General features: G+C 37.9%; 1 protein-coding gene across 6 annotated transcripts in view; it reads left to right on the forward strand.

Moving 5' to 3' along the window:
- LOC148955528 (uncharacterized) overlaps nt 1–23,051 on the forward strand; it is a 47,872-nt gene that overhangs the window by 15,729 nt on the left and 9,092 nt on the right. For 3 of the 6 annotated variants that reach the window (XM_089108233.1, XM_089108237.1, XM_089108234.1), the window contains exons 2-3: nt 6,498–6,647; nt 11,078–11,236. In XM_089108233.1, coding sequence (XP_088964359.1) covers nt 11,194–11,236 — 43 coding nt within the window. In that variant the 5' untranslated portion in view covers nt 6,498–6,647; nt 11,078–11,193. The remainder of the gene's footprint in view (nt 1–6,497; nt 6,648–11,077; nt 11,237–23,051) is intronic. The other 3 variants (XM_089108236.1, XM_089108238.1, XM_089108235.1) reach the window with 2 other exon arrangements.

The raw sequence follows: 23,051 nt of genomic DNA on the forward strand, positions 1-23,051 counted from the left end.
TCCCCCCTTTCCCGAAAATCTTGCAAGTTTTCTCAAGCCTCTAGCTGTTGATGGGTACATTAAACTTGTAATTTACATTAAACAGCATAAAAAGCAAATGCTTTTGATGTATCTATGTTATCAAGATTCCGTGTTTTAGAGTTTCAGTTGCTATTGGGCTGAGTCGCTCCTTACTTACAGCTCAGTACCACGAACTGCTTGATTAACTGATCAGGCTTTGAATCCACTCTCAGAAGGTTCACTGGTGGCGTGTATGGACGTTAATTTTATCACTACTTCGTATAGGTATTTCTGAGACCCATATTACAAGACTTATACACCATGATTAGATCAGTTTTTCTTGTAACCAAAAATTCTCTACTGGAAATCTGGAGAGGTGTGACAAATGCTGCTGCTGCTGAAGCCTGCCTTGCATTGACTAGTAAAACTTCGTCATGTGATCCCAACAAACTGGCTTGATTTTGTAGTGGCTGAATCACAGGAACTGTCACGGGCACTTGCTACATATGTATCTGTTGATACATATTCCGAACCCACATGAGAAATATAAAATTTCGTGAAACGTGGATTGAGGTAGGTGGCAATCGTGACGAGTGTGATCTGAACAGGGCCTACAGGTCTAGAAGGCAAATTCAGTTACCACCCCAGAGTTGCAGTAGCAAAGCTAAACCAAATCCTCGGTATCATCAAACACACAATTAAAAGCATATTAATTACAATTATAACTAAACTTTACAAGAGCCTAGGGAAATTTACACTAAAGTTTGGAATATATGTTGCCATGCCAATTAACAAAATAGACTAGATGGAACCTGAATCTTTCAAAGACAGATTATGAAATGTATAAAAGGGCCTGAAGATGAAGAATATATGTGCCAGTTGTAGAGACTCAAGTTACCAACATTAACATACCATCAATGAAGAGGTGAAATGAGAATGACCTACAAGCTGCTTTAGTCTGACAACAAAGAGCTCTTCAAGCCTGCTCTACTGTCAAGAATCAGAGGTCATCCAGCAAAGGTGTTCCACAAGAGTGCCAACACAAGAATAAGGAACCATTTTTCTTCAGCCATATCATAATCCTGGCAAATGGTCAAAGCAAGATGTCTGTGAGTTCACCAACCATTGAAAGCTTCAAAGCCAGTCATGACAAAGATTAGGTGACAAAACCATGCCTTGTGGAATGGAGAATGTGACCCCTGCCCATATATATATATATATATATATATATATATATATATATATATATATATATATATATATATATATATATATATATATATATATATATATATATATATATATATATATATATATATATATATATATATATATATATATATATATATATATATATATATATATATATATATATATATATATATATATATATATATATATATATATATATATATATATATATATATATATATATATATATATATATATATATATATATATATATATATAGGGGGTCCCTGGCCCAGTGTATATATTGATATACACTGGATGTGTCCACTTAGCTATCAAGCGAGATTTAAGGTATATTTTGAAAGTGCTTCATCAAATGTCATGTTCACCTTCCACCTAGCAATGTCATTATTAAGTGAGACAATATTTCGTTGCCTATTGTAATTTAGATTTAAAAAATACTAACGCCATCAATCTTGTGGGGATATTCCTTAGATGCAACAAATGAGTGGAATATAAAGTGTCTTACAAGGATTGCCTTTCCTCCTAGTAGATCTATCATGTCTTTTTATAAATATATGAATCTGATTTATAGATTTTTGAGTTTATGAAGATAAGTTTTGTTCAAGCAAATTAAATCTAGTTTATTAATCACAATCCAATCTGGTTTAAACTAATAAGTTTAAACAGATGTATTTATAAAGGGATTTACAGTAAGAAAAGTTCCCAACTTTTGAAATTCTAAGCCCCTCAATTATGCTTTGTCATCTAGTTTGGACGTTTGGTTTAAATGCACCCAGTTTAGTTCAGCAGGGAAACGGCTGCTGAAGAGCCTGTGTATATGAAAGATTGGCATGCAAAATCCTGGGTTGCCTTGAAGTGTGGAGTTTATTGAATGCGATTGAGACATATTTCTAGCTTACTCCCGTTAAGACTGGAGGATTGTCATTTTTGTGCTTTCTGGATTGAAGATGCAGCTTCTGACGAAGGGAGGTTCTGGGGAGAAAAGTATATAGTGGTGTTTATGAAGTATATGGTCTGTGATCTTGGCCATATATGAATATGGTCTGTGAGTCTTGGGCAAAATTATCCTGCTGTCTTTTTTTATAACAACTAACAAATAATTAATACAATTGTCTTTAAAAGATCTTGGCTAAGGCCTTCCCCGCCATGGCATCCAAGGCAGCTTGCCCTAGCCTCTCCCCCTTCTACAAACAGCCCTTTCTGTGCTTATGGGCGGTGCATAATTTTTTTCATTTGCACTCTGGCCAACACTTCTGCAGTTTTTACATTTGGGTTAATTTGCTTTGCAGTTGTTTTGATGTGTTTTTTTTGCCCATATTTGATACTGGAAGAGGTCCTTATGTTAACATCTATTGACTGAATACCCATGTTATTGTGTGCTGGAAGCCTTGAAGAGGCTTTGCCTTGTATGGTTTGGACTCATTATTTTGGTCAGTGAGATATGTGTCATGTGTAATATCACCTTATGGGTGATATTACACCTTAACTAGGACTGACTTCCTGGTTCGTGATTCTTCTTTGAACAGTGTACTTAGCTGTAGTAAATGTATAGTAGGGGGAGGGGGAGGTGGTTTCTGCCTCCAGTAGGTCTTTTTCTAGCTCTTTATTTTCAGTGGATGAATCTATGCCATAAATAACACACTGAAACATCTTTTGCTCATTGACCTTTGATGCTAGAACCAGCAATGATAACTAAACAAGCAGATTATCAAAAACCCATTGTAGCTTCTGTTTTTTGAAAACGTGATTCAGCCCTTCCTGAGATTTGAAGTTTCAAGCAAATTTAGCTATGCTAACTTGTATAACTTCTCTTCTGATTCTTATGGGACCATTAACGCTTAGTGATGGATCGGTCCTCTTTTTATCATAAATATAGTATAGTTTGAAATGGTGGATGCTGAAATATCTGACCCTTTTCTTTTCTCTACTGAGGATTCAGATACAAAACTTGAAGTATTGTGTTTGACAGATCTTTGGTGGTTGGTATTGGTCTTGTGATGCTGGCAATGCTGCCTAATAAAACAAGAATTGGAAACAGTATGACATTGACAAGGCTAATCATTCTAGGCTTGAAAATCCTTTTTAAAAGAAGTACTAATTTGATTCTAATGCCTAGGGCACTAGTTATCGAGTATTTCAGAGCACAATAATTTGTTTCCAACTCATCTCTGCCTTCAGAATAGAAGAATTCTATCTGCGTTGGAAACAACTACTGTGCTTTAAATTTGGAAAGGTACCACTATTGCTGAAAATCCTAATTAAATTATTAGAATTCTGTTTTTCAAAACAAGGATCAAAAGAAAGTATGTTAGACTTTAGACAAAATAAAAATAAAATAAGTGTTTTGTTTTTGATAACAGTGGAGTATGTCTTCTTCTGAACCAAACAGTAGGCTATAATAACTAGCCATGGGAGAATGCCAAAATTTTTCCTGATTCTGATTCTGGTTTCATCTGAATGGAACCGGTTCCATTCTCAATTCTGATTCCAAGAAAACTTCTGTTTCTTTATGGTATTGTTAACAATTACAAGATTTTAGGTAGCCATTTTTTTTTTACCTAATCAAGCTCGTATTAGATATGGTTCTAATGCAACAGTTATTGTCAGTCGTTTGCTGCTTCAAAAAGTTATTTTGAAAAAAATGTTTGCAGTTTCGTTAAAAAGATTAATAAAAATCCTTCACCCTCCTACATTTTTGAAAATTTGAGCCTCTGCTCCAAGGCACATACTAAGAAATTTTAGGTAACCCAGTATTTTTTTTTGGGGGTGGGGAGGAAGGGGATAGTAAAAGACAAATCTTATTTGCTAATTCAAATAATAAGTGTATAGAAATTCAAAAAAATTAGGATTTTGGGGGAAGGAGGGCAAGGCCCCTCTCGTGTGCGTGTATGGCCTAGATTTCAGGCCTTAAAACTAATTGCAAAGAAAATATACTGACCAATAAAGGTGACCCCCCTCTAAAGGCCTATACTTTTGGTATTAATTTTTTCAGTAAGTTTATTGTCTGCTGAAAGCTGTACCTGGATGTGTCAACGATTTTTTTCTCTTTTTTATATTCAGTCTAGGTAGCCTATAAGTTAAGGTACTCTTGCATTATGCGGGCCTTTCTAAAAAGTCAAGTTTGGTTAATGTTAATGAAATAAAATAGTATAAATATATAATAGTTTAGAAACAAATTTGGGCTATATATTTGCACATTAGGGGTGGGGAGGGGTAAAGCATACCATATATTAAATACGTAACCTAACCTAGGTACCTCCCCCCCTAAAGCCCAAAAAACCACAGTTTAATATCGTATATGTAATGAAAACCACGCTATCACTGCCTAGTCTATAGCGGTAAACATGCCAAAAACTTGTTTTATCATTGCCTACTCTATAGCAGTTAACCCAAGAGGCCCGCATAATGCAATAGTACCTACTTTAAATTACCAGAGAATGTCCCCCCTCAAAATGAAAAGTTTCTAGGATAGTTCATCGAGGTGTGTCTAGAATATGACAAAATTTTGCTTCAGAAATAATTCATTAGGGATGCGTTTCCTTATCGGCTTTAGATTCTAATTATTGTAGGTGTCCATTCAGTTCAAATTAACAATATACAGATCACTAAATGCCAAAATTGCAGGAACTGAAGTAATACTAACTGGAGAAATAGTAATAAAAGGAACCGCCAAAAAGCGAGGGTTTTCAAGCATTAGCAACCATTATCAAATTGTTCAATTTAACTGTCTCATAATAAAGTGGCTAATTAAGCAGTACTGCTGCATACGAATTTGGTTAGGCTATCCAGTCTCAGAGAGTTTAATTGATTGCTTTTCTTTAAAAAATATGACTTTTCTTCAAAAAGTTGAAAATTATACAATGGAATTGTTTCAAGAATCGGTAAAAATTTACCCAATTTCTAAATCCTTTCTGGTCATTTGGAAAACCAGGATTGTCATAATTCTTGGTTCAAATTCATCATTTCATCACTCATTACAATAAATTACTACTTCATCTCATTAATACAACTTCTATTTATTCTATTTTCCGAGTGGTTCCTATTTTAACTACATCCCTCCCCCACCTAATGCCTCGATACAAGGCAGCACATAGCCAGGGGTGGATCCAGGACTTTTTTGTTAGGGGGGGGGGGCAAAATAGGTTGATCCGATAAACTTGCGCTAGGAGCAAGTTTAATTAATGTAAACTTGCCTTAATAAGTAAATTACACTACTTTAGACGACGTTAGGGGGGGGGGGTGCTCCTTTGGGTTGTATTCAGGTATCAGGGGGGGGGGCTGTGGAGCAGTAAATATAGAGTAACTGGAGGATTCAATAAATAAGAATCTTGAAAATATAATGAAGTAAGAATTTTTCAGAGCACAATATAAAACCAACTGTTGTCCTTTTTTGACAATGCTAAGGCAGGTATAAACCTCTCCACTATTCTATTTTCTAAGCTTTAGGGACACTGAAAGAGTTTAGAAATAGGGGCTTGTAAAAAGGTTGATGGGCATAATACAGGCTCTAGCTATTATCCTGAAAGTTTTTTTCATCTAAGGTATTACTTCCCAAGATAGCAAAAAGCCCACCATCTAGAATTTTACACTATCTTATTTAAACATAGGCGCTTCAAAAAATGGAGAAAAATTTGCTTGATATTTTCCAGAGAGATTGCCTTTTGGGTACCCAACTGACTGACCCTATTTCAAACAGTAACCTGTGCAAAAAATGTGGTTCAATCCCGCTTTCTAGGCCTATAATGAGAGATGGCTAAGGCACGTTCCGCAGATGAAGGCTGACAGCTTGCCGAGGATTGTCCTTTTCAGCCAACTGTCAATGGCTAAACGGAAATTAGGTCGTCCTCGGGTTGGGTGGGAGGATGTTGTAAAGAAAGATTTAAGGAAAATGGGAACTTCCTGGGAGGGTGTGAAGAGGGAGGCTTTAAATAGATTGGGATGGAGGAGGAGCGTGCGTAGCTGTGTTGGCTCAGGGGAATTAGTGATGCGGTGAGTTGTTAGTAGTAGTATTAGTAGTTATGTAATTATCGTAGAATTAAGATTAATCCAGTTTAACGACCAATAAAAGGGCTTATTGTTGGACCTATAATCTCAGCTCTAGCCCTGTTATTTCAGCCTACCTTGAAATCACCATTTTACTGCCTCAGAACTCTTAATTGGTAAAATAATGCTAAATTAGTATTATAACAGTGTGGGTAGGAGCCCTCAAAAAGCCAGAAACTTGACATTAATCCATTCATTTAACCCAGATTTGCATACACATACAAGTTATATCATTCTAGCCCGTCTGCAAGTCCTCAAACTAGGACAAATAATTCCCTCTGATGCCACTGCATTCTAAACGTGAATGCAACTACTCTGGACTTCTGGTAAAATTGGTTTTACTGCTGCATTGATAATGGTATGCTGATGCAACCACATTTTGGACAATGGTATGCTTTATAGTAATTTAGTATGAAATGGGTGCTATATATTTTGTCAAGTATTGTTGGAATAAACAGTGTTTTATGTTTTGAAAAGTGATAGAGGTTAAAATTGTGCCATATCAGTAGATATTAGAGGGTATATTAGGCTCCTAAGGGGCATGTAAAGCTTTTGTTCTTTCCTTTTTGTGGCTTGTTATATACGTTTGCTTAAATATAAAATTAAAGAAATGTTGTCTTAGAAATAATTATAAACCCAAGCTGTTTTATGTCTGATACATGTAGCATCAAAATTTCATTCTGTGTTACTTCAGCTTGGTGCTAGATGTGCTGTACCAAAAAAGTGCTGTACTGCACAGAAGATGTGCTGTAAAAAAAACAACATAATATTGTTACGTATCCTTTTATTCCATTGTTCTTCAATACTCACTGTGATTTGCACTTGTAAAAGCTCAGAATGGTTGGCTGGTGTCTGCTCAAATAATCCCAAATAATTGCTTCAGAACCCATCCTTTGTTTACTGTCAACTCTGCTTGACTAAACCTCTTCCAAATATAAAGTGATAAAATAAGCAGTAGTTTATCATACAAATTAGAAACTCTTTTCTCTGTGTGTCACATGGTCAAAAATTGATCACTTACTTTATTCATTATTGTGTCTTTGAATATTTGTATGCATAGAAGATTTTCAGTATTTCTTTTGGTTGAGGGACAAGTTAGTATGTTATGAATTTTTTATAAAACTTCTAGCAAACTGAAGGACGTTAAAGGAGTGTTGCATGTGTAATCAATTCAATATAAAAAGATTAATATTTTTATACTTCTTTCTCTGCCACAATGCTACAAAGAATTTTGAATATTTTATTAAAATTCTTCCTGATTTTTACTTCTTGGACTTTAAAATTTTAGGTGAGCTGATGACTACTAACAGAAATTTATGTAATGGCAAGGAAAACAAGGTTAACCGTTAAACATTCTTAAAGAGCAGACCTGGTCTGTAGCTGCCTTGTCAATTTTCAAAAAAAGCAGCTGCAAAATCAACTTCAAAAATCCAAAGTAGCAAGTCTTTTTTGAGATGACGAGAAAAAAAAATTAGCAATTCACAATTTTTTATGTCAAAAACTAGTCTTAAATGTTACAGATAGGTGAGTTAAAAATAGAAATAAAAATTAATAGAAGTCCAAACGGCAGACACTGCAACCGAACAGAAGAGACACTGTAGCACACGGTGTTGAATATGTTAACGCTGACGAAAGTACTAAGACTGGCTTGGGTGTGCAACAATAGATTCTTGTACGTGTAAAAACCTTCTATCAGTCAGAAATAAACATACGAATGAGAAGATAATACTTAGTACTATAATTGCTTTTCTCTTGGTCATTGTCACCAAAACAAATCTAAGCAGAATTTAAGGATTTGAATAAACTGTATTTCATATATTGTGATTGTACAACGTGTGCTTTTACTCACTGGGTCTGGGATGCTTGTGCCTCTTACTCAGTAGGACTAGGATCCTTCTGCCTGTTGCTCACCTCGGACATGAGCCATCTCCACCTGTGGAATAAAGTCTAGGCAGTAAGGGAACAATGTCTTTCAACTGGTAATTGTGTCCTTTTTTGAAAAAAAAAACGTCTATAATAAGAAAAAACACAGAAAAAAAGAAGCGAACTACTCAAAAGAAAAATAAATTATATTGGGTTCAAAAGATTATAAACCAGCGATCTATGTAGACGTACCTTTAAGAAGAAATAAAAAAAGTAAGCCACTAAATGTTTGCATTCCAAATTTTTTTATTGCCAAATTGGCAGTAAAGCGTGGTCAGTGACCCAAATTATCCAAACAGTGTATAAAAAAGAGCCATCGTAGATAGATCGTAGATAGATTGAAAGTTGTATCTTATTGAAATCCACGTTACACAAAGATTTTCAGACTAGAGAGCCAAAAATAGAGCCCCTCTAAAGAACTTAATAGCAATGTTTGTTTTTTACTTTCCTTGGAAGGGCAGTAGTATATAACAAAGGAGATAAAAATATTTGTTCGGGGGGGGGGGGGGCTTGCAATATGCATTGCAGCATTGCAAGCTGCAAATATTTGCAGCTTGCAAGTTGCAAGCTGCAACTTGCAACGGAAAAAGCAAGATACTTGTATCATGGATTCATTGGTATCATATTTATCCATTCACCAAGCCTGAAGTATGATATTATGTACACTTTTCCTTAGAGAATGATTTACACTCGTTCAGAAAATAGGAAAGGGTAATTTTTTTCAACGATTTTCAACAAATTTTCAACATTTTTGTGAATCTTAAGTAAATACTATGCAAAGTTCCAAAAATGTACTTTGGTAGATGGATAAAGGTGAAACTCAGCAGTTGAATGTTAAAAAAAAATTTCTTCGGTTGAAATGTTAAAACTGCAGGACTGAAGAAAAATAACAAACACAAAAGTGTGACAGTCAACATAAACCTCAATAATAGTAATTAGATGTTCACATACTTAGATTTTGAAAAGACATAAATGGTAAAGGCAGATCATAGCAAAGAACTGTATAGCTATGAAATTCAAATATTAAAGTTCTCCCCATTTATAAAACTTTTTTTTGCATAATTTCCATGTTCAGTATGAGGGCTTTAACCAGTAAACTTATTTTAGTGGTAAATTTTAACTGATCAAAGTTCAATTGTACAAGTTGTTAGTCAAAAATAAATTAGTCGACAAATTTTGACTAGCAATAGTGGTTCACATATAGTATTCTAGTATATAGTATATAGCATATAGTATTCTAGTAAGCCTGTTATTGCTTTTGATTATTGTGGTTGAAGCATCAGATGCAACTTAGTAAAGAGGAAGTCTAGACCATAGTAACTGATAATTTTAAAACACGGCTTGAAAAAAACCTGTCATGTGAGGAAGAATTGCCATTTGAAGCTGATTCAGGAATACTACTACTATTACTAATAACAAATCACCAAAGCACCAAGCCGCCTGAGCTACGCACGCTCCTCCATCCCAATCTATTCAAAACCTCCCTCTTTAGGCCCTCCCAGGAAGTTCCAATTTCCCTTAAAAATCTTTCCTGACGACTTCCTCCCACCCTAACCGAAGACGACCTACTTTCCTATGAGTCCTAGACGGTTGGCCAAAAAGACAATCTTCGGAAGTCTGTCATCCTTCATCCGCAGAACATGCCCTAGTCATCTCAACCTTTTTCTCATTGTAGCCTTAGAAAGTGGGATTGAACCATGCTTATCGTACAGCTTACTGTTTGAAATACGGTGAGTCTGTCGGGTACCCAAAAACAATTTGTAGGCAATTTCTCTGGAAAACATCTAGCAAATCTTCCTCCGTTTTTTGGAGCGCCCATGCTTCAGAACCATATTTAACCACTGTCATCACTAGCTTCCAATATTCTAATTTTGGTTCGTAGATTTATCTTCATATTCTTAAAAACTTTTTTCAACTGTGAAAAAACACCTTGGGCCTTGGCTATTCTACTTTTAACATCTTCACTGCTTCCACCATCTTTACTAATAATACTACCAAAGTAAGCGAAGCTTTCCACTTGATCAATCTTTTCGTTACCCAATATCACCTTTTAATCTTCACTTATTCTCCTAGCCTTAGCGATTTAGTCTTCTTAATATTAATTTTTAAACCTATTCTAGCTCCCTGAACTCGGAAAACCTCCAAAAGTTCATCCATTTTCTTCACATTTTCATCTAGGATACTTAAATCATCAGCATAGTCTAAGTCCAGGAAAGTTCTACTTCCCCATTTGATTCAGTGTTCTCCCATTGCTTTTCCCTGTGCTCCTTGTATAAATAGGATAGAACACAACGCTGCTTAACTCCTGATTTAATACAAAACCAGCTATCAACCTCATTTCCTAACTTAACGGCAGCAGTGTTATTCTCGTACATATCACTAATCACTTTAAAGTATTTGTCTAGTAAACCATACAAGGATAAGGCCTTCTCTTAAGTGTTTTTGTCAGTTGAATCAAGTGCTTGCTCATAATCTATAAAACTGAGGACTAAAGGTGTTTGATGATTCAGGAATAGTAACTGTTGTTTCCACTAATTTTAATAGCAAAAGCTTGTTGCGAACAAAGTTAATGAGAATTTAGATTAGAATTTTTACAATGGCCTAAAACCCTTCGAAAATAGTATCGAATCGAAATATAAACTGCACTATTGAAATCACCACAGCTGAAAACTACATACAGGATAATTAGAGTCCCGCGCCTTGAGCAACAAGAAGAATCACTTTTTTCGCATGGGAAGCAGTGGCGTGTCCCTATTCTTTTTTCCTTTTCACCAGGGGCTATTTTATTGAGTTTAAGTAAAAAAAAACATAATTATACAGTTTATTCTAAGTTTACCCAATGTGCAGAACAAGCTTAATTTTAGGATTAGAGTACTGAAGACTTTTTTTTATTAAGGTGTCCAAATTACAGCGGAGCAGATTCATTGAATAAGTAATTTTACAGTCAGCCGTTGTTGCTGTCCGTTCTTGGGAAACAACCCATCCAACTTTGATTTTGAAATATCAGAACTGATGGAAATTGCTCCTGATTCCATGGCTATTGTGGTCAAGAAGGGTAAGTTCAGTTTCAATTTTGGCTATATAATTTTTGTTTTTTTCAGTGTATTTTCTCTTTTTTTTCGTTGGATTAATTAAAAACTCTTTTTCCACAAAATGAGTTTTTCAAAGAAAAGTAAAGAACTTTATTAAACAAAAAATGAGCAAAAATAAAATCAAAATAATCTACCAAGCTCGAAACTACCACAAATCAGCATCGATAAATAAATGAAACCCAAAACGAACAGAATTTACAATAAATAACCGAGTCAAACTCAAAACGAGCAGAATTAACATAAGTTGGGCGCAAAACCCCTATGCCTTCCCAAGGACAGAACAAAACTTGCAATTTACTGAAAAAAATATAAATGTTTTTACTTTTATAACTTTAATAAATCAAATAACGTTAACATTTTGATTACTAAATATCAATATATGTATATTAAACTGACAATACACATTCATTTGCATTAATTTGCATTAATTGCATTCATTTGCACATTCATTTTTTGTTTAATGGAGTTCTTTACTTTTCTTTGAAAAACTTATTTTGTGGAAAAAGTTTTTTTAATTAATTTCTGTTCGTTTTATATTGACATAGTCTTTTCAAGGAAAAAGAAAATAACGCTTAAGATCTTTCGTTTTTTAAGACTTTATAGTTTTGCCTGCTATTTGTACGCTGGAGAAAAATTTTCAGCAATTTTTAACAACATACACCCTTTTAAAAATCTGGACACAAATAGTGCTGTTTAACTTAGTTTCATACCTCCTCTAGTTGACCTGGAATGGAAAACTTGATACCATTCGTAAAAAAATCTGTTTACTTTCTTTGATAGCTTGGATACACTTACGCTATTTTGAGTAGGTTAAATTTTAAGAGCAGAAGTAGCCTCGAAAGTTTGAACATAATACCCTCAGTCGTTCTTGGGATACTGCTGAGATGCCTTCTTGGGAATTAGCATTTTGATTTAATCTTAAGGCAACATTTAGTTTTTAAACATAATGGGCAAATGGGAGGGTGGGAGTGGAAGGGGGATTAGTTGCCCTCCAATCACTTTCGACTATTAAAAATGGCATCAACACTTTCTATTTTCAATCGAATGAGCCCCTTTTGAAGTTCCCACGACAACTCCTTCGATACGAAGTGTCCTGGTCTAAACAACAACAACAACAACAAAAAACATTACTAATCACTTTCGACTATTAAAAAGGGCACTAGCCTTTGAATTTCCAATCGAATCAGTCTTTTTTGATGTTTCTACGACAACGCCTTCTATAAAAACCTTATATGCGCCCATGGCATAACTTAAAACCCTTGCCCTGAGAGTTGTGGGGGAGTGTCCTTCTCAAAAGCATATTTTCTATCTGGAAATCAACTAGCCTACGCTAAACAAAATGACTATCTCAAAAGTTTGATTGGATGTGTTTGGGTGAATGATGGACGTGGTGGGGGGGGATAGTTGCCCTCCAATCAGTTTCGACTATCAATAAGGGCACTAGCCCTTTGAGTTTCCAATCAAATGAGCCATTTTTGAATTTTCTATGACAACGCCTTCTATAAAAATCTTGTATACCCCAGGACACAACTAAAAACCGTTGCCCTGAGGGTTGTTGGGGAGTGTCCTCCTAAAAAAATATTTTTTATCGGAAAATCAACTATGCTGAACAAAATGGCTATCTCAAAATTTTGATTGGATGTGTTTGGGGTAATTATGGGCGTGGGGGAGGGGCTAGTTCCCCTCCAATCACTTTAGACTTTTAAGAAGGAAACTAGCACTTTGAATTTCCAATCGAATGAGCCTTTTTTGAAGTTTCTACGACAACGCCTTCTTATAAATCCTTATACGCCCCCAGGGCATAACTTGAAACCCTTGCCCTGAGGGCTGTGGGGGAGTGTCCTCTGGGGGAGTGTCTCCTAAAAAACATATTTTCTATCTTGAAATCAACTCGCCTACGCTGAATAAAATGGCTATCAAAATTCTGAGTGGATGTGTTGGGCGGAATAATGGGCATGGGGGGCTAGTTTCCCTTCAATCACTTTCAACTATTAAAAAGAGCACTATACCTTTGACTTCCCAATCGAATGAGCCTGTTTTGGAATTTCTACGCAACACTTTCTATAAAAACCTCATATGCCCCCAGGGCATAGCTTAAAACCCTTTTCCTGAGGATTTTGAGAAAGTGTCCTCCTCAAAAACATATCTTCTATTTGGAAATCAACTTTGCTGAACAAAATGGCTATCTCAGAATTTTTATTGGATGGGTTTGGGGGAATGATGGGCGTGACGGGGGGGGGGCTAGGTGCCCTCCAACCCCTTTCGAATTTTAAAAAGGGCAGTAACCCTTTGAATAGCCAATCGAATGAGCCTGTTTTGAAGTTTCTACGTCAACGCCTTCTATAAAAATCCTTATCTGCCCCCAGGGCGTAACTTAAAACCCTAGCCCTGAGGGTTGCGGGGGAGTGTCCTTCTAAAAAACATATTTTCTATCCGGAAATCAACTACGCTGAACAAAATGGCTATCTCCAAATTTTGATTGGTTGTGTTTGGGGGAAGGATGGACGTGGGGAGGGGGGTTAGTTGCCCTCCAATCACTGTCGACTATTAAAAAGGGCAAACGCACTTTGAAGTTCCCATCGAATGAGCCTGTTTTGAATTTTCAACGACAACGCCTTCTATAAAAGCCTTATATGCCCCCAGGGCATAACTTAAAACCCTTGCCCTGAGTGTTTTGGGGGAGTGTCCTCCTCAAAAACCTATTTTCTATCTGGAAATCAACTACGCTGGACAAAATGGCCATCTCACAATTTTGATTGGATGTGTTTGGGGGAAATATGGAAGTGGGGGGGGGGGCTAGGGGCCCTCCAATCCCTTTGGACTATTAAATATGGCATTAGCCATTCTAATTTCAATCGAATGAGCCTTTTTTGAAGTTTCTACGACAACGCCTTCTATAAAAACCTTATATGCCCCCAGGACATAACTTAAATAAAACCCTTGCCCTGAGGGTTGTGGGGGAGTGTCCTCCTCAAAAATATATTTTCTATCTAGAAATCAACTACGCTGAACAAAATCGCTATCTCAAAATTTTGATTGGATGTGTTTGGGGGAATGATGGGCGTGGGGGGGGGTTGCTAGTTGCCCTCCAATCACTTTCGACTATTAAAAAGGGCAATAGCCCTTTGAGTTTCCTATCGAATGAGCCTTTTTTGAAGTTTCTACGACAACGCCTTCAATAAAAACCGTATATGGCCCCAGGGCTTAACATAAAATTTTTGCCCTGAGGATTAGGGGGGAGTGTCCTCCTCAAAAACATATTTGCTAGATACAAAAACATAGTATCTTGAAACCAACTAGTTTGAACAAAATGGCTCTTTCACAATTTTTATTGGACATGTTTGGGAGACTGATGGGCGTGAGGGGGGGGGCTAGGTGCCCTCCAACCCCTTTCGAATTTTAAAAAGGGCAGTAACCCTTTGAATAGCCAATCGAATGAGCCTGTTTTGAAGTTTCTACGACAACGCCTTCTATTAAAATCCTAATATGCCCCCAGGGCATAACTTAAAACCCTTGCCCTGAGGGTTGTGGGGGAGTGTCCTACTCAAAAACATATTTTCTATGCGCAAATCAACTACGCTGAACAAAATGGCTATCTCAAAATTTTGATTGGATGTGTTTGGGGGAATGATGGACGTGGGGAGGGGGGTTAGTTGCCCTCCAATCACTTTCGACTATTAAAAAGGGCAAACGCACTTTGAATTTCTCATTGAATGAGCTTGTTTTGAAGTGTCTACGACCATACCTTCTACAAAAACCTTATATGCCCCCAGGGTATAACCTAAAACCCTTGATCTGAGGGTTTTGGGGGAGTGTCCTCCTCAAAAACCTATTTTCTATCTGGAAATCAACTACGTTGGACAAAATGGCCATCTCACAATTTTGATTGGATGTGTTTGGGGGAAATATGGAAGTGGGGGGGGGGCTAGTTGCCCTCCAATCCCTTTGGACTATTAAAAATGGCACTAGCCCTTTGAATTTCCAATCGAATGAGCCTTTTTTGAAGTTTCTACGACAACGCCTTCTATAAAAACCTTATCTGCCCCCAGGGCATAACTTAAAACCTTTGCCCTGAGGGTTGTGGGGGAGTGTCCTCCTCAAAAATATATTTTCTATCTAGAAATCAACTACGCTGAACAAAATGGCTATCTCAAAATTTTGATTGGATGTGTTTGGGGAAATGATGGGCGTGGAGGGGTGGGGGTTGCTAGTTGCCCTCCAATCACTTTCGACTATTAAAAAGGGCACTAGCGCTTTGAATTTCCAATCGAATGAGCCTTTTTGAAGTTTCTACGACAACGCCTTCAATAAAAACCTTATATGGCCCCAGGGCATAACTTAAAACCCTTGCCCTGAGGGTTGTGGGGGAGTGTCCTCCTCAAAAACATATTTTCTATATGGAAATCAGCTACGCTGAACAAAATGGCTATCTCAGAATTTTGATTGGATGTGTTTGTGGGAATGATGGGCGTGGGAGGGGCTAGTTGCCCTCCAATCACTTTAGAATATTAGAAAGGGCACTAGCCCTTTGAATTTCCAATCGAATGAGCCTGTTTTGAAGTTTCTACGACAACGCCTTCTATAAAAACCTTATATGCCCCAAGGGCATAACTTAAAACCCTTGCACTGAGGGTTGTGGGGGAGTGTCCTCCTCAAAAACACATTTTCTATCTGGAAATCAACTACGTTGAACAAAATGGCTTTCTCAAAATTTCGATTGGATGTGTTTGGGGGAATGATTGGCGTGAAGGGGGGGGGGAGCTAGTTGCCCTCCAATCACTTTCGACTATTAAAAAGGGCGCTAAAACTCTCGATTTCTAGTCGAATGAGCCCCTTTTGAAGTCTCTACGATGACCCCTTCTATATGAAGTGCCCTGCTTTAAAGAAAAAAAAACAATCAACTGTACATTGTCAATATTGATCTTATATGCCCTCAGGGCATAACTTAAAACCCTTGCCCTGAGGGTTGGGGGGAGCGTCCTCCTCAAAAATATATTTTTTATCTGGAAGTCAACTACGCTGAACAAAATGGCTATGTCAAAATTTTGATTGGATGTGTTTGGGGGAATTATGGGCGTGGGGGAGGGGCTAGTTCCCCTCCAATCACTTTAGACTTTTAAGAAGGGAACTAGCACTTTGAATTTCCAATCGAATGAGCCTTTTTTGAAGTTTCTACGACAACGCCTTCTTATAAATCCTTATACGCCCCCAGGGCATAATTGAAACCCTTGACCTGAGGGCTGTGGGGGAGTGTCCTCTGGGGGAGTGTCTCCTAAAAAACATATTTTCTATCTGGAAATCAACTAGCCTACGCTGAATAAAATGGCTATCAAAATTCTGATTGGATGTGTTTGGCGGAATAATGGGCGTGGGGGCTAGTTTCCCTCCAATCACTTTCAACTATTAAAAAGAGCACTATATCTTTGAATTCCCAATCGAATGAGCCTGTTTTGGAATTTCTACGACAACTCCTTCTATAAAAACCTTATATGCCCCCAGGGCATAACTTAAAACCTTTGTCCTGAGGGTTGTGGGGGAATGTCCTCCTCAAAAACATATTTTCTATCTGGAAATCAACTACGCTGAACAAAATGGCTATCTCAAAATTTTGATTGGAGGTGTTTGGGGGAATGATGGGCGTGAGGGGGGGGGGGGGCTAGGTGCCCTCCAACCCCTTTCGAATTTTAAAAAGGGCAGTAACCCTTTGAATAGCCAATCGAATGAGCCTGTTTTGAAGTTTCTACGACAACGCCTTCTATAAAAATCCTTATATGCCCCCAGGGCGTAACTTAAAACCTTAGCCCTGAGGGTTGCGGGGGAGTGTCCTTCTCAAAAACATATTTTCTATACGGAAATCAACTACGCTGAACAAAATGGCTATCTCACAATTTTGTTTGGTTGTGTTTGGGGGAAGGATGGCCGTGGGGCGGGGGGTTAGTTGCCCTCCAATCACTTTCGACTATTAAAAAGGGCAAACGCACTTTGAATTTCTCATCGAATGAGCTTGTTTTGAAGTTTCTACGACAATGCCTTCTATAAAAGCCTTATATGCCCCCAGGGCATAACTTAAAACCCTTGACCTGAGGGTTTTGGGGGAGTGTCCTCCTCAAAAACCTATTTTCTATCTGGAAATTAAGTATGTTGAACAAAATGGCCGTCTCACAATTTTGATTGGATGTGTTTGGGGTAAAGATGGGCGTGGCGAGGGCTAGCTGCCCTCCAATCCCTTTGGACTATTAAAAAGGGCACTAGCCCTTTGAATTTCCAATCGAATGAGCCTTTTTTGAAGTTTCTACGACAACACCTTCTATAAAAACCTTATATGCCCCCAGGACATAACTTAAATAAAACCCTTGCCCTGAGGGTTGTGGGGGAGTGTCCTCCTCAAAAATACATTTTCTATCTTGAAATCAACTACGCTGAACAAAATGGCTATCTCAAAATTTTTATTGGATGTGTTTGGGGGAATGATGGGCGTGGGGGGGGGGGGGGTTGCTATTTGCCCACCAAACACTTTCGACTATTAAAACGGGCAATAGCCCTTTGAATTTCCTATCGAATGAGCCTTTTTGAAGTTTCTACGACAACGCCTTCAATAAAAACCTTATATGCCCCCAGGGAATAACTTAAAACCCTTGCCCTGAGGGTTATGGGGGAGTGTCCTCCTCAAAAACATATTTTCTATATGGAAATCAACTACGCTGAACAAAATGGCTATCTCACAATTTTGTTTGGATTTGTTTGGGGGAATGATGGGCGTGGGAGGGGCTAGTTGCCCTCCAATCACTTTCGATTATTAGAAAGGGCACTCGCCCTTTGAATTTTCAATCGAATGAGCCTGTTTTGAAGTTTCTACGACAACACCTTCTATAAAAGCCTTATATGCCCCCAGGGCTTAACTTAAAACCCTTGCCTTGAGGGTTGTGGGGGAGTGTCCTCCTCAAAAACACATTTTCTATCTGGAAATCAACTACGCTGAACAAAATGGCTTTCTCAAAATTTCGATTGGATGTGTTTGGGGGAATGATTGGCGTGAAGGGGGGGGGGGAGCTAGTGGCCCTCCAATCACTTTCGACTATGAAAAAGGGCACTAGAACTCTCGATTTCTAATCGAATGAGCCCCTTTTGAAGTCTCTACGACGACCCCTTCTATATGAAGTGCCCTGCTTTAAAGAAAAAAAAAACAATCAACTGTACATTGTCAATATTGATCTTATATACCCTCAGGGCATAACTTAAAACCCTTGCCCTGAGGGTTGGGGGGGAGCGTCCTCCTCAAAAAGATATTTTCTATCCGGAAGTCAACTACGCTGAACAAAATGGCTATCTCAAAATTTTGATTGGATGTGTTTGGGGGAATGACGAGCGAGAGGGGGGGCTAGTTGCCTTCTAATCACTTTCGACGATTAAAAAGGGCACTAGCCATTCCAATTTCCAATCGAATGAGCCCTTTTCGAAGTTTCTACGACAACTCCTTCGATACGAAGTGCCTTGGTATGGAGAAAAAAAACAACCAAAAAACAACACATTGTGCCCACATCGTTCTTACTAAGCAGCGCTAGCGCGCTGCCTATGATATTGGTGGTCACACTTATTCCTTGTAATTTATCAATGCATATTGTATTTATAATTAAATTGTACTTTTTATTTGAAATTCAATTCATAATAAGGCCAGTTTTATGCAGAGTCCACTTTCGATTATTAAAAAGGGCACTAGCCCTTTGAATTTCCAATCGAATGAGCCTTTTTTGAAGTTTCTACGACAATGCCTTCTATAAAAACCTGAAATACCCCAAGGGCATAACTTAAAACCCTTGTCCTGAGGGTTTTGGGGGGAGTGTCCTCCTCAAAAACACATTTTCTATCTGGAAATCAACTACGCTGAACAAAATGGCTATCTCAAAATTTCGATTGGATTTGTTTGGGGGAATGATTGGCATGAGGGGGGGGGCTAGTTGCCCTCCAGTCACTTTCGACTATTAAAAAGGGCACTAGAACTCTCGATTTCTAATCGAATGAGCCCCTTTTAAAGTCTCTACGACGACCCCTTCTATATGAAGTGCCCTGCTTTAAAGAAAAAAAATAGTAAACTGTACATTGTCAACATTGATCTTATATGCCCTCAGGGCATAACTTAAAACCCTTGCCCTAAGGGTTGCGGGGGAGCGTCTGGAAATCAACTACGCTGAACAAAATGGCTGTCTCAAAATTTTGATTGGCTGTGTTTGGGGGAATGATGGGCTTGGGGGGGGGGGCTAGTTGCCCTCAAATCACTTTCGACTATTAAAAAGGGCACTAGCGACTCCCATTTTCAATAGAATGAGCCTTTTTCGAAGTTTCTACGACAACTCCTTGGATACGAAGTGCCCAGGTATGGAGAAAAAAACCCCAAAAAACAACACATTGTGCTCACATCGTTCTTTACTAAGGCAGCGCTAGCGCGCTGCCTATGATATTGGTGGTCACACTTATTCCTTGTAATTTATCAACGCATATTGTATTTATAATGAAATTATACTTTTTATTTGAAATTCAATTCATAATAAGGCCAGTTTTATGCAGAGTGGATAGAAACAATATGTACCAAAATGATGCGGAGATGAGGCTATTAAGGGAAGAATAACAAAGAATTGCTTGCCAGTAATAATTTCTCTGCATAAACAGTGTTTCTGCTCAACAATTCTTTTATATTTGTGAATTGTTGAAAGAGCCATCTTTGCAAGCTCATGGTAAGCGAAATCTTGCTACAGGGATTTTGAGCTTAGCCACTTTGCTGGCTTGCTTTGCTATAAAGCTTAGGACTTTAGCCCTCGCTTTACTTGGTTGGAGACTTTAATTGTGGAGGCCTTGCTAATTGGGTGCTTGCTTTGGTCATGACATCATGATTGCAGCAACAGCTGCAACCTGGTGAAGAACGAACCAAGGCCGAAATTAACAACTAATTTAATAACGCGCTTTTTGAAAAAAAAACTTTCAAGTGAAAAAAAATGCCATTTAAAGGTGATTCAGGAATAGTAACTATGATTTTGATTAATCTTAACGGTAAACGTTTATTGAAAAAACACGTGTATGGAAATTTCTGAAACCCTCTAAAATGTTGTCGGATCGAGGTAAAAACTGCGCCATAGAACTTGCCATTTGAAAAAACCACAGTCAGTAAATTTACAGCTCCACACCATGAACAACAAAGGAAATCACTTTTGCATTGGTTGCACTGATGCATCCTCTTTTCTGCTTCTTTTTTTAGTTACCGCTAGCAAGGAAGTGGAACATCATAGAGATTCGTTTAATGGCTCATTTGAAAAGAAGTTGCAATATCTAGTGTTTTTTGTAATTAAAAAAAGATAATATTATAATAAAATGTAATTTTTGACTAAAAAGTACATATTCCTATTAGTAGGAGAAAATAAGTTTTGACCGGGAAAAAATTGATACAGAAGTGGTTTCTTTACCCTCCGAACAAGAAAAAGACGCTGAACAACATATCAAAATCTGAGCCTCTAAGCTCGATGTGAAACTGTTTTTTTATTTTTTTTATTTGTTTGCTAAAAAACTGAGAAAAACTAAAAAATGTAAACTAACTGTTCACACATCTTCTATGATCAACTTTTGACTCTGAATTAAATTCTGGTGTTGATTTCGTTGGCTGACCAAAAGAAAAGTGTTTATTAGCAAAAAAACATATTTTTCAAAGAAAATAAACTGTGTATTTTGAGAAAACTGCTACTACCGTCTGTCAGGGTCTATTTGGTAATGTACATAAATAGGTTCAAAAGTAAAAAACGAATAAACAGGAGTGACAAAAAATATCAGTACCCTACACCTTTTAGAACAAGGTACGTTGTAGCTTAGAGAAAAAGCTTTTATTTTATTAACCAAATATATAAAAATTGAACTTGATCTAAATGTAGGAACTAAATTAGTCATCATTACAGTGTACTTCTATTCTTCTTCACTAAGTTCGTCTTGAAACTTAGAATCGTTGCACGAACTCCCCTTACAGCTACGGCAGGCTACGGTACACTCAAACCGTTTTTCTTACAGGTACATTTTTTACTATTATAACTGTCAAAGAGCATTTGATAATTTTCAGCAGCTGAGACGGAACGGCAGGGGGATCTGTTTTTATTGGCACAAAAACTTCGTTATCCTGCAGTTTCCATCCCAAGCTTAAAGGGTCTACTGGGCTCCCGAGCCAGATTTGAACTTGACAGTAGACTCGTAGCGAGTGGTACTTCTCTGCTGCCTGAATTGGTGGCAGCTCTTTTGGCTGCACGAAAGTCATGGCAGTGCTCACTTTTCTGTGAAAGATTAGCATTCTGGCATTGTCAAGGCTTGAAATATCAGGGCAACTGTACAGTACCAACAAGACCCGCTCTCCTGCTGCCACAAGATCGCAAGTGGTGCGAACTTGTGACCAAACATAGCACCGCTGTCGCTGAAACTCTTGTCGGTAAGTAGTATTTGAACGGCTCTGCCCTTTCCTATTCCATAAAGGTGAGAGGTTGTGTCACAATCTAGCTCGGCGTGACAGAACAACATCAGATGGCTGACATCTGTTCCGAGCTTTTGTTTTATCTCACTAATTTCCCAAGCTGAACTGGTACCACCAAACTTAACTTCGGGTGAGAAATATAAATGCCTGGAACACGAGTCTGATCGACTGATCAGAAGAAAGAATATCAGTATCATCAGCAACCACTATGGTGTCTATAACACGAGTAGCTTCTACTGCTTTTTCTGCAATCAGAACGTCGGTATCTCTTTCCGAGTGGAAAACTTGCTAACTGATGGCTTCTAAATGGTTGCCGAGCAGCTTCAGAAAACATGTTTTGTTCACTTTGCACGAAAGAAAATCTTTATTTTTCATGCAGAGGGTCATTTCTTCGGTGAAAAAGATCTGGCGACCAACCATTCGGGCTTGACGTAAATAGGTAGCATCTTTGACTGCTGGACCACCTCCATCAAACATAACAATAGCACCAGTATATCTTGCTTGTACGTAGTGGACGTGTGAAGCAAAGATGGCCTTAAAGGTTGACCCTACCTTCCATGGAATTTGATGTAGAAGAGAACCACCGTCCAAGACGATACTACAGATGCAGGTCTTGATGGTGACTGAGACTCAATCCCACAAGCTTGAAAGATCGCTTTTGTAAGCTCTGGCTTATTTGCTTTTCTTATTAAGCCATCGCTTTCAAAAAGAGAAGGAGGAATCGTGCTAAGTTCTTACTTGAAGTATTCTTCTCGAAGGGAACTTTGCTGGGCCATTATTATAAATCACTGGAAAAGGAGCGCCGGATCTATGTGCGCTATCACAGATGATCCTGCCTTTTTGGCATTCATTAGGGTCACTTGGTCTTTTTTTCTTGAAGACTTGCTCCTTCAAGTTTTTTCCCGTCATCCTACTTAGGATCCCCTTTCCAGCCGCATCAACCTCGTCAACATTAACATCTGGAGACGAAGTTATGCCGTTCGCAATGTTTCTAAGCTGATCGTCTCCACCGAACGGGGAAGATTGTGCAAAGTATCCAACGAGCTTCTGGGTGTCGTCGAAGTCACACTCCTTTCTACCAGAACTCATGTCGAGATGCTGTTCACTTGTCGATTAACCAATTTTTGTCAAATTCTGGATCAAGAGGTTGATTTTAAGACATACTGGTTTTGAAAGTACCCCAATGGCTCTCTGTTGTTCTGTCATCCCACCTCCAGTCGTAGGATCGCCCGAGGTCGTTATGCTTCACATTTATTTTTGTTCGATGACAAGATCTGCTATGA

This window comes from Artemia sp. Qi Xiang Cuo, chromosome 2 (genome assembly GCF_049724085.1).
Source record: "Artemia sp. Qi Xiang Cuo chromosome 2, ASM4972408v1, whole genome shotgun sequence".
Lineage (NCBI taxonomy): Eukaryota > Metazoa > Arthropoda > Branchiopoda > Anostraca > Artemiidae > Artemia > Artemia sp. Qi Xiang Cuo.